Source organism: Clupea harengus, chromosome 8 (genome assembly GCF_900700415.2).
Source record: "Clupea harengus chromosome 8, Ch_v2.0.2, whole genome shotgun sequence".
NCBI classification, from domain to species: Eukaryota; Metazoa; Chordata; class Actinopteri; order Clupeiformes; family Clupeidae; genus Clupea; species Clupea harengus.
Window position 1 is genome coordinate 19,373,312 of NC_045159.1, and position 12,500 is coordinate 19,385,811.

At 47.0% G+C, this 12,500-nt stretch overlaps 1 protein-coding gene across 4 annotated transcripts in view; it reads left to right on the forward strand.

Annotated features, from left to right (window-relative positions):
• The first annotated feature begins 857 nt into the window (after window positions 1-857).
• dbn1 (drebrin 1) overlaps window positions 858-12,500 on the forward strand; it is a 75,114-nt gene continuing 63,471 nt past the window's right edge. For 2 of the 4 annotated variants that reach the window (XM_031572232.2, XM_031572233.2), the window contains exon 1: window positions 858-1,208. In XM_031572232.2, coding sequence (XP_031428092.1) covers window positions 1,126-1,208 — 83 coding nt within the window. In that variant the 5' untranslated portion in view covers window positions 858-1,125. The remainder of the gene's footprint in view (window positions 1,209-12,500) is intronic. The other 2 variants (XM_031572231.2, XM_031572230.2) reach the window with 2 other exon arrangements.

The following is a 12,500-nucleotide window of genomic DNA, read 5'->3' on the forward strand; positions in this document are numbered from 1 at the left end:
TGTTTGCGTGCGGGTAATGGCCTGGAACTTTATGTGGGAGCAACCACACGGAAATGAAAGGATCCAGCAACACCTCTTTTTTTTTATCAAAACAAAACACAGAGTACAGACAGGTTTTCTAAAATCCAATCAAATCTAGCCGAACCCATCACTGAGCGAGGTCCAATCAAATCCAGCCAAACCCATCACTGAGCGAGTTCCGATGACAAAGATGATTGCCTTTCCCATTGCCATAGCCATTCGCTGATAATCTGATAATACTGCAGCAGCATGTCTGAACAATGTCCAGTGAACATGAATATGTTTATATTTCACGGCATCCATTGGTAACATATATTAATTGATGCCTTTGGTGTCTAGGAAGAGATTCTAAACCTTAGCTAAATAGATAGATGAATTAGACTAGATAAACTGCTGCCTGGGTGTTTTTCCAGCAGACCAGGTGCCACCACACATTCAGGAGGGGATGTTTGCTGACTGACACTGGTGGACTATGGCCAGATTGGACCCAGCTAATGTTTTGGGGAACACACAGCAAATAACCCTTTTTTTGGGCACAGACCTTACAGATGTGGGTCAGTTTTATTCTTAATTCTACATTTATGGGAATATATAATACAAAAAGTTTTGTTTTGAGTTGTTCTCAGAATTGTGCCATTTAATATGTTTTATTGATACATGTTTTACATGATACCTAGAGAGTGAGGTTAGTTGGGTTGATATAGCAGCCCGTATTTTAGCTGGTTGTGGAAAGGATCCAGCCCTGATTTGAACATCTTCTGTTCCACAACAACACGAACTTATTCATAGACAATCACAGCAAAGGTCTAATAACCGTGTGTCTATTTACCACAGTGACAACACATACAGTTTCGCATGTTGAACTGAAGGTGGCTGACGTGAAACGCCGAAAACAGTAGAGCAGGGAGAGGAGGATGCAGGGTTAACATTGGCCGTTGAATTGTGCGCACTAGGACCACGCAGCCTTTCTGACCGGAGCGGAGCGCACTGCTGCGCCGCGTCTCTTTGTTCCAGTGCTCGGTATCTCTGCCTCTCTCTCGGCAATCTGCAGTCTCTCCTCCTCTGCCTTGCCTTACTGTGCACCGGGGTGGATTATCCAGAAGAATGGCTGTCAACCTGACCGAGAATAGACAGGTCCTTCTCACTGCCTACAGCGATGTGATCTCGGAGACATCTTCAACGGACTGGTGAGTTAATGAACTGTCATGGTTTCGGCGGCGTCCGACACTTCTTTTGATGCTTGTCGAGTTTGGTGGATGGTGCGCAGATGGATGCACAGAGAGGGCCGCTCGCTCAGGCACGTGCATCCTTTCGGGAGACGGTGCAGCATCCCAGACAGCGAGATAGGGAAACGAAACACTAAAACGGTACAAACTAAGCAGTAGGTCACGTTTCAGGAGAAGGCGTATTCACAGGTATTCTTGTAATTTCGAAAAGTTAATACATCCATCTTACACAGCCCACAAAGAGCGGCAGCATTAGGCTTCTGCTTAATTTATGCAAACTGTGCTGTCATTGTTAGAGTTAAGGTTGTATTGCCCGTGGTGTGCGCAGTGTTGAGAGTGTAAGTTAAACTCAAACGTTTCCACATCATATTTGTTTCATATAGGTGTACATTTAAGCTTTGACAAAACATTTGCTTTGGCGCAGGGGTTTCTAATGGAGGTTGATGTCTTACTTTGGCACTGATTCATCCGCGTTCCTCACCAGCGGTGCAAATACAGTGCATTGGCAATACGACCGGCGTTTCGCACTTTCCTTTCTCCGAAGTGTACGTTACTACTTGTTCCTCGCGAGGAAGGAGATGGGCGAGGCAAGAGGTGTCAGGCTATCGAACATTCGCACGGTCTCTGCCCTCCCCTGCTGACAGACATGTCCTCGCTGCCTCGCCGGTAACTGAACCTAAATGATGAGCCGGGCTAGTAAATGACACGCAGATTTCGGCAGTGCACTCGCTTTCCGGCCGCACCAGCCTTCAGTGCGTCTGTAATGCTAAATCGTCCAGATGTGTTAAAACGCGAACACAATGACCGCTATATTTTACCTTAGGATTGATGATCTTGTAAGAATAGTCTGTGGCGAGTTGCAGTGAGTACAATCAAGCTGTAACCCAGTGGTTATGCGCTGAGTTACTTCACTGCACAAACCATTTCATGGCAGACATTGGAACACAGAGCAGCAGGCGCTGAGTGCGTTTTGGCAGTGCTGCCAGGCTTAACTGTCCTGTTTAGAAAGATGTTGTTTCAAATCACATACAGCTGCCAGTGAGAGCACATTTTGTTCAGGGACTCTTCCCAACCACTTACCCTGCTCTGGGTCTCTTTAGAAAGTCATTACCCACGCTCCAAGAGTCTGAAACTTCACTCATGCAGGCACACGGGAAGAGATTTGACTCTGGGGAGCACAAGCAGTCTTCAACAGGGGCACATCATGATCAGTTAAGCCTATCAGTTAAAACAAGCACCCCTGGACAGAGCAGCCCTGTGTGTGTGTGTGTGTGTGTGTGTGGAGTTTTAATGTCATCGCTAACATGATAATGGAAAGGTTAAAGCGTGTGCGGGGCGTTGAAAACAACACCGTGAGGCGCTTTATTTGCTTGTTGATGTGCGTTATCGGCCAGAATGGACTCGATAACGCACATGGCCTCAGGCTCGCCTCCATTACTCACACTCCACAAGAGCAGAACAAAGACAGAGCTTTCATTCACCATTGACCCTGAACAAAACACCGCCACCCCACCACACCCCACCCCAACCTACAAAAACACCCTCTGCCTCCACACGTTCATCTCCAGCCTCCATCTTAGTTCAGAGGCCTTTCCTGGATATCAGCTGCCAGACGCGCAGTGCTGGTCTGGAGTGAGTCCGCAATTTCAGAGCCAGATTAGGGCCCAATGTGTCTTGAGCCATTAGCTATTTGAGATATGACTCTGAGGTGCGTGTGTGTGTGTGCGCGCATGCGCATGTGTGTGTGTGTGTGTGTGTGTGTGTGTGTGTGTGTGTGTGTGTGTGTGTGTGTGTGCCTATACTAGACCTATGTTGGTGCCCATCAGCTCCCAGCATGCTATGCTGTGTGACCCCATGATGGCTGCCTTGTGGCAGTGTTCCTCAGTGCTGCGATGTCAAACCCTCAGCATTAGCCTGTGAATGAATGAATGAGATGACGGTGCCATCGGGGTACCCCATCCCCCTCTCTGCGGCCTGTGAATGAATGAGATGACGGTGCCATCGGAGTACCCCATCCCCCTCCATGCTGCCTCAGCTCTGACATCACCGCCCCGCCACCCCCCCTTACCCAGGGGCAGAGAGTCCCCCGGACCAACACCATGATAAAGCCCCCCCCCCCCCCCCATCACCCTCGACCCTTAGTGTAGCTTTAGGAGTGTGGAGGGGGCAGATGCCGTGTCAGTGGCTATTGATCCCGTTTCAGGGGCTATTGATGCCGTTTCAGGGCCTATTGTCTCGTCTGAGCTTTACGACTCAGAAGAACAAAGTGTGAGTGCTTGGCACCATTGAGGGGCAGGAGCCCGCAGCCATTTAAACAGTGTAATTTGCACACACACACAGATTCAACCCAGATTCAGCTGTTGTCTGGCCTATGCCCAAGTAGCCATGTATGATGCCAGCAGTTCCAACTGTAGGTTGGACCCTCACACAGATATACATGTCTGTAGACTGGACCCTCACACAGATACACATGCCACACATAGATACACACGCCACACACAGATACACACGCCACACACAGATACACACGCCACACACAGATACACATGCCTGAGAGAAGATGCTGCCATGAGTTCATTACCTTCGTCTCATTTCTGAATCCCAAATCCAACCCGGATCAGTTCCTTTCCTTTCCAGTCGTGTATTTGTAATAATAATAATAATAAAACTTTATTTATATAGCACCTTTCATGCAAAAGAATGCAGCTCAAAGTGCTTTACAGCAAATACATAATATGCACAAAGAAATTACATGCACATAAAAATAGACATCAAAGAAACATAACTCAGATATAGTGCAAAAAAACCAGTAGAGATTTAAATTAAATTAAAAGTATTTATATATATATATATATATATATAGTGCAAAGTGGTAGCTAGTTAAAGGCTAATGTGAAGAGGTACGTTTTTAGTTTTCTTTTAAAGATGTTAAGCGAGCTGGCTTCCCTGATGTCTATAGGCAGTATGTTCCATATCACTGGGGCGTAATTGACAAATGCTGCGTCCCCGATTTTCTTACGGCTTTTGCTGGGAACCTCCAATAAACCAGCATTCGATGATCGCAGTGTTCTTGAGGGCAAGTATTTGAATCAGAGAATCAGTTTTTCAGCATCTTTTTGATTTATAAATGGCAGGACTTTAGCTATGTTTTTAAGGTGGAAAAATTATGTTTTCGTCACCTTGTTAATGTGAGACTTGAAACTTAAATCTGAATCTAAAATAACACCAAGACTTGTAACCTCCGATTTAATCAAGGGAGTGAATTGTAGGATGGGGTACTCTTCTCAGCCAATCACGGCATGGGATTTTCCTGAGTCCTGTATCCAGGGTGGCAGCACCTCCCGTTCTGTTGTGTGTAGTCGGGCTGACTTATAATCGTCTGTGATTGGCTCCGTGGTATCTGACAGGCTCACATTTGCGTGCACAACTGGGCTGGAATGAATGGTGAAATAGGCCATGATTATTGCGTTAGGAACAGAAACCTTCAATTGACAACACATGTATGGCAGCATCCCCCAACAACCCCCCCCCCCCCCCCCCCCCCCCCCCCACTGTAACCACCTACCCCTCCACTACTGCCCCCCCCCCCCCCCCCCCACCCCCCCATCCTGCGGAACTGTGTGGAGGTTTGTCTTCCACACCCGGTGCTACCGGATCTCTCTCCAGGGACCTAATCAGTACGAGCTGCTCGGAGCTCGCGCAGGGCCAGGGGGTATTCTGTCAGAGACACACAGGAAAGACCCACGCTTTTGTTTTAGGAGGACAGTCGGCATGATGATCAGGAAAACACTTCATCTGGGCCCAGAGAGAAGACACACACACACACACACACACACACACACACACACACACACACACACTCGCACACACACACACACACACACACACACACACACACTCGCACACACACACACACACACTCGCACACACACACACACACACACACACTCGCACACACACACACACTCTCTCACACACACACACACACACTCGCACACACACACTCGCACACACACACACACACTCGCACACACACACACTCTCTCACACACACACACACACACTCGCACACACACACACACACACTCTCACACACACACACACACACACACACACACACACACTCTCTCACACACACACACACACACACACACACAAACTCGCACACACACACACACTCGCGCACACACACACACACTCTCACACACACACACACACTCGCACACGCACGCACGCACACACACACACTGCCTCTGAGCGGTACATCTCTATTTTAATTACAATTATTATTATTAAAATTCTATTGGTGGAGATTCTATTTCTAGTGTGAGTGGCGAAGCTGTGTGTTCTGCCACACGCGCAGTAGTGCCCGATTAGGGGCTGAGTGTCAAAAGATGGCAGCATCACAAGCAGTCTTCACCACCTCAGGACGACAGGGACAGCCGTGCTGGCCTGAGCACAAATCTGCTCTGTTTTGCCCGTGAAAGGAGGTTTTTTTTTTTTCTCCTTCTGGCCTGGTGCTCAGAGCTGGAGAAGGGAGAAGAGAGGGAGTCCCGCATTTTCCTTCTGTGGGTACACAAAGGATCAGAGAGCGAAGAGAAGAGAAGAGAACAGAAAGCTCCAGAGAGACGTCTCTCTGTTTGCCTAGACCTGCCAAGAGAAGTCCGGGAAATCAGCTATGGGACTGGGAATGTCACGTGGTGTGTGTGTGAATGTCTGTATGTGAGTATGTGTATTTGTCAGTGTGAGTGAGTGTGTGTGTGTGTGTGTCTGAGTCAATGAGTGTGTGTGTATCTGTGTGTGATGTAAAATGCTGCACATCTTTGAGTCTGGTCTCACATGACTAAGTCCTATACAGCGTAGAGCCATAAAAGGCCCATTTTTCCCTGTCTGGAATGCCTGCTCATAAATTACATGGCATGACTCTAAATTAGATAAAGTGCTCATTTGTTTGGGGGGGAGGGGGGCAATGATGAGCTAATTGGGGACTTGCCACCTACCATCTTGACGTACAGTGCTGATACAGTCTGGGGAGAAATACAATTATCATGTGAAGGAATCAATGAAAGGAGATACTGTGTGTGTGTTTTTGTGTCTGCGTGTATATAAGCATTTGTGTGACTGAGTGCATGAATGTGCTGTCCGTGTGTGTGTGTGTGTGTGTGTGTGTGTGTGTGTGTGCACGCATGCAAGTGTGTGAGTGAATGTATCTCTGTGAGTGCGTATGCGATGTGATTTTGACTGCCTGGTCCTGTCTGTGTATGTGATTTTGAGTGCCTGTATGTGTGTAAGTGTGCGTGTTCTGTTTCCCTCTCCCTTACAGACAAGAGACAGTGGTGCATTGTAGGTGTGAGTGTTTCCTTTAGCCTCTCCTTTCACCAGCTCAAGGTCCCTGGTGGCAGGCGGGCAGACAGGCGGGCAGGCAGACAGGCGGGCAGGCAGACAGAGGGATGATGGAGCGGTTCGTGCCCTCATGAGCGCTCTCCTCCTCGCTACCGTAGCACCGACACTCATACTCTCACAATAACACGACCTTCACCACACAACCACACAACCACGGCACCATTCAGCACTCACATCCCCACTGAAACCCACACCGAGGGGCCTTTTCTCAGTCAGCTCACTGCATAACACACACACACACACACATATACGCACACACTGATGGGCCTTTTCTCAGTCAGCTCCCTGCAGAAAACAGAAATTAATTTTAGATTTAGCGAGTTGCTTCCCCAAAAAGCTAGTCTCCATGATGAGTCTGGGCGACACCAGAGAGATGTTACCTTCTGAAATTCCTCAGCAAGCCTTCAGATTTGAACCAATCAGAAAGTAGGAGTTACTCAGAACCAAGTCTCTGGCTTACCCCTATAGGTCCATGGGCAGGTGTTCCACATCGCAAGGAACCATGAATAGTTGCCATGTCTATATGACATATTAGAGGTGGGGGGGGGGGCGTCTTATCCATCACTTCCTGCTTTGGATCCATGCCAGACCCAGGTGGGAGTCAGCAGCTCATCTGCTCCGTGGACCCAGCATGCATCAGTCCATGACGCAGACCCCGGGGCTGGGTATTTGTACTGTAGTTAAAGGTAGTGCAATGAAAACACAATAATATATGCAGCAATTGACACTGTACTGGATGAAACACACATACGCATACACACACACACACACACACACACACACACATATATATATATATACGCATACACACACACACACACACACACACACACACAGCAGCAGTAGATAGGATGCAAACGGATCCTTATCCACACAGTCGTAATGGTAAGCATCTCTCTCGCCTGAGCTGTGGGATGTCAGGGCTCCAAACGCTCTGCGTTGTCACCCACTCTGGCATGAGAAACTGAGCGTGATGAATCTGTCACGGCGCTAAAGTCACTTCCACACTCCTCAACAGACCTCCACTCTCCACTATCCAACTCAACACTCGCCGATCAATCCTGCTGCTCAACAGGGTATACATTAAGGGGCTGTAGGCGTTAATTAGTATGGATTAGCGCTGGATAATGACTGCATTTCGAGCTAGGGTTGAACAATGCATAATAGAATGTGTCCCCTCTTCCCTTCATCCAAGCAGTTATAGTTCATGTATAATAATAATACATGTTAATTATTTATACTCCATGTAATTTCTGTGGAATTGGCCCGTCTAGAGTATGTTGGGTGCTGTGGGAGACTGTGGGGGTTTGGAGTCAGGAGGAGAGCCTGAAGGTGGAGTGTGCGTCAGGGGACAGCTCTGTAAGAGCTCCTCTTAGACAGCCCCTGAGCCCATGGCCATAGACAAAACACTAGGGCATCCTCCTGCCTTCCTTCCTTTGACACTAAAGAACACCACTGCCAATTGGTCCACGGGAAATCACACAGACAATGATTTGATGTATGTGTGTGTATATGGGTCTGTATGTGTGTGGTTTGTGTGTATGTGTATGTTTGTCTGTATATGTATATAGCTGTGTGTGTGTGTATATGTGTGTGTTTGTCTGTATATGTATATAGCTGTGTTTGTGTGTGTATGTGTATGTTTGTGTGTGTGTGTGTGTGTGTGTGTGTGTGTGTGTGTGTGTGTGTGGCATGTGTCCACATTCCTGCGTCAGACTCTGCCCCGTGTCGACAGTAAGAGTAATCCTGCGCTCAGACTGGATGTTTGCTTTTGCCTCGTCCTGCGCACGGGAGGCGTGTTAATGGGTGATGTCCAGGAGGACGCAAAAGCACACTCCCATGGACAGTCAGCAGCAAGGCATTTAAACACGCTGGTGAATCAGCCTTATTTAGCCTGATTAAGACATCCTAGAATGTTCTCAGTGAAGGGCTCACATTTAGCTGAAGCAGTAGTTTGCCTGAGGTTTGGCTCCACAGGGCTCCTTGAGAAAGGAACAGAAAGATGGCTGTGGATGCAGTGCTAGGCTTGCTGTAGTCTCCATTGTGCCGTGCTTTTGGTGGGAACCCACAACACAATGTTTTTTGGGGCCTTTTTTAACGGACAGTTCCGGAATGCTCAGTAACATTCCATGAGTAATTCCACACTGGCATTCTGTGCCCCTTTGTTCTGTTGACCTGGCACATCTGGCTGTGCCCTCCCTCTCTCTCTCTCTCTCTCTCTCTCTCTAACTCTAATGGCATTAGCCTGCAGTCACTGGAGCTTATCGAGATGAGGCAGCCCCCCCCCCCCCGTCCTACGCCCACACGTGTGGATGCAGAGCAGTGCTCCAGGTGCATACGTGGGAGGACTGCGTGTGTAAGTGTGTGTGTGTGTGAGAGAGAGAGGTGAGAGTGCGTTCGTGGGGCATATGTGTATTTGACCTGATCTTCTTATTATCATTAGCAAATTACTCTTATTAGTATTAGCTTTTTACTGTGGGCTTGGTTCATCTTAGTTTGTGCGAGGGAAATATTAAGATAAATGCTAACAAACACTTTTAAATACTCATCCCAATCGAAAAAGATACCTGATTCCTGGCGACTTGATGAGTTTAGAGTTTGCTTTGTGGGCCGTCCTGTTTGGCCGCGGTGTTGTTGACCTGTGCCAGTTGTGTGGTCAGCACAGACAGCCGTTGCCAGGGAATGCCTCCTGTTTGAGTCCAGCCCTGCACTCTCAGTGAGCAGTCAGCCATGCTTAACTCCCATCACAGATGCCAAATACGCCACAGGAGCTCCAAACACCCCGTAACTTACCACAGTATCACTAAACACCTCTTTACTTACCCCAGTACTCTACCTTAGTATCTACAAATCTACCCCAGTCTCTCTCAACATGTGTGTCTAGTTACCCCAGTACGTCTAAACATCTCCGTCTACTTCAGTGCCTCCAAACATAAACATCTCTCCAAATATCTCTCTCCTCTTGCCTCAGTATCATCAAACATCTCTCCAAATATCAAATATCTCTCTCCTCTTGCCTCAGTATCATCAAACATCTCTCTCTAGTTACCTCAGTATCTTTAAACTTCTCTCTAACCTCCAAAACCAGCGTCTTCAAATCTCTTCCTCTCTTCCAACTTTAGTGACTTTAAACATCTCTCTCACTCCTTAAAAATCATTGACTTCAAACATCTCTCTCTCCTTCAAAATCATCGACTTCAAACATCTCAGTTTCCATCTCAGTTTCTTCAGACTTAAGTTCAAGGAGTTGTTCATCCAGAGCAATAGGGCAAAGGTCAAATGTTAGCAATGGTTAGGTTGGGCCACTTCACGCTACGAAGGTTCTGTCAGAACTTTCTTTCTTTATCTATTCATATAGCACCAATAACAATCGAAATTGTCTCAAGTCGTAAGGCAACTTTTAACTCCCTTTTAACAGGACCCAGCTCATAAGGGGCGACCCATCTGCTAGGGGCGGACTAGATAGCGAGATAGAAACGGGAGGAGAAAAGGAGAAGAAAGAATCTGGAGCAAGCAGATGGATTCATACACGTATCAGAGGATAACACATATCAGCACACATGCGTCATATGTACGTGATGCATACATACATGATTCCCTGAAGCATAAATTAATGTATATATGTGATGCATACTGTTCTAACGTCATGGTTATATGATGTGGAATAGGCTCAGGAGACATCAAATGAACCCTAACGCACACACGTCTCCCCATGCTACAGCAGTACATAGGGAATACACAGCAGGCTATTATTGTTCTCGGTCTCGCTATCTTGAGATCACAGCTTATTTTTATCGTGATCTTAGATCTTGAGAACAGATCTGTACCCACCTCCATAAAGGCAGCCTGCAGGTGCCAGCTCACAGCTCCTCACTTAACGCCCCCACCCCCTCAGACCCCCCCCCCCCCCCCTTAAGACATGCCTGTCTTTCATTTCACCTGGCAGGAGCGCCTCTATATATAAGTCCATTATACTGCCTTTAATGGCTGCGCTGCTCGGAAGTGACCTTTACTTTAAGGCGCTGCTGCTACAGCCAAGACAAATGTATAACTTAAGATTCTGCAATGGTCATAATAGTCACAGCCGCAACTAATTATTATTTGCATTGGCAAATAATATTTTTTTTTGCCAAATAATAATAATAATAATAATAATTATTAATAATATGAATAAAATACAGAAATGTTTCATAAACTACAGCAAACACGCATGAATACTGTGGTATAGACCAGAGGTTCTCCTTTCTACTCCAAGGCCCACCTATTCGTATTTGTAACAGGGTGGGGCCCAACAGACACCCCACTTATTTTAGCTAATCTATATTCCATTCTAATTAATAAGTGATTGTTATGTGTCACAAAGAGCAACATCAGCACCTGCTACAGGTGGGAGCCTAGAAATTAATACAAGAAAATCTAACTCTAGATATTGCACTATCAAAATTGTATTGTGCACCAGAAAACAACATAAAACCACACAGAGCATTTTCAGTCAAAAGGGATTTATTATCCAAAAGAGTGGGAAGGAATTTATTTGCAGTAGGCCTAGGCCTATTTGTGCACAGCAGACAAGCAAGTAAATAAAACCTAAAGATAGCATGCACTCAAAACAAGTGAGGAAACATGCAAACAAGACCACTCAGCTAGGCCTGATTAGAATAGGTGTTGCTTCAGACCTGCAATCAAATAGGTCAAAATAATGATTTAAATAATGATTTAAATCTGTTGCTGCAATCTATTATCAACATAAATAGCACCAAGCATTCCTGGGCAGTGGTTCGAGTTGGCCCAGTGGTTGAGAAACACTGGTATAGACTACAGCAAACACACATTGTACAGTGTTGTCTAACTTTGTTTTCAAAAGGCATTTTTATCTGTGCCGTTTCTCTTATCTTTCCATCTGTCTTATCTGTGTTGACACGTGTTACTTCAAACACACGAGAGAGAGAGAGGCTGGAGAGATTACCTTACCAAATAACAGATACAACCTGGAACATTTGTCCTCTATCTCTGTTTCCAAAACCATCCGCGAGGCATTCTCCTTGGGGCACTGAACTTGTTCCTGGTTACACTGCAGGACCAGAACCTCATTAAGGCCATGTATCACTCTCTGGACATCACACACAGATAGTTTGACCACTTGACTGAGATACACACACATACACCACCATTAGGCAGCGCCAATGTGTGTGTGAGTGTGAGTGTGTCCAGTATGTGCTGTGTTCATAACCCAGTGATGTTGTTTGGAGCTTTGCTCTGGCCAGTCCAGCGCAGGGTAGTGCTCAGCGATGCATGTTCTGGAAGAAAAGGAAACATTGTTGCCGTGTAATCACAGTTGTGTTTGTTGCCGTGTAACCACAGTTGTGTTTGTTGCCGTGTAACCACAGTTGTGTATGTTATGCCTGTGGGCTTTGCTCTGTGGCCATGATGCTGATGTGGGGGACGCGCTCTGTGAGTGCTGTTAGCTGCTGATGTGGGGGGAGCTCTCTGTGAGTGCTGTTAGCTGCAGCCATGATGCTGATGCTGGGGACGCGCTCTGTGAGTGCTGTTAGCTGCTGATGTGGGGGAGCGCTCTGTGAGTGCTGTTAGCTGCAGCCATGATGCTGATGCTGGGGACGCGCTCTGTGAGTGCTGTTAGCTTCAGCTCCGTGCAGGTTGTGCAGATGTGTCGGTGTACCTCCACAGCACCGAGGTCACCACCTGCTCACACTGGGCTCAGGCTCCGTGTTGTTGGTGTGAAATACAGCCTGTCACACGCTCATGACGTAAAGCACCCTGCAGTGAAGCATGTTTGGTAGAGACGCCACGGAAGCCTCCCACGAGTCTCCTTAGCCCCTTCAACCCTGCCTG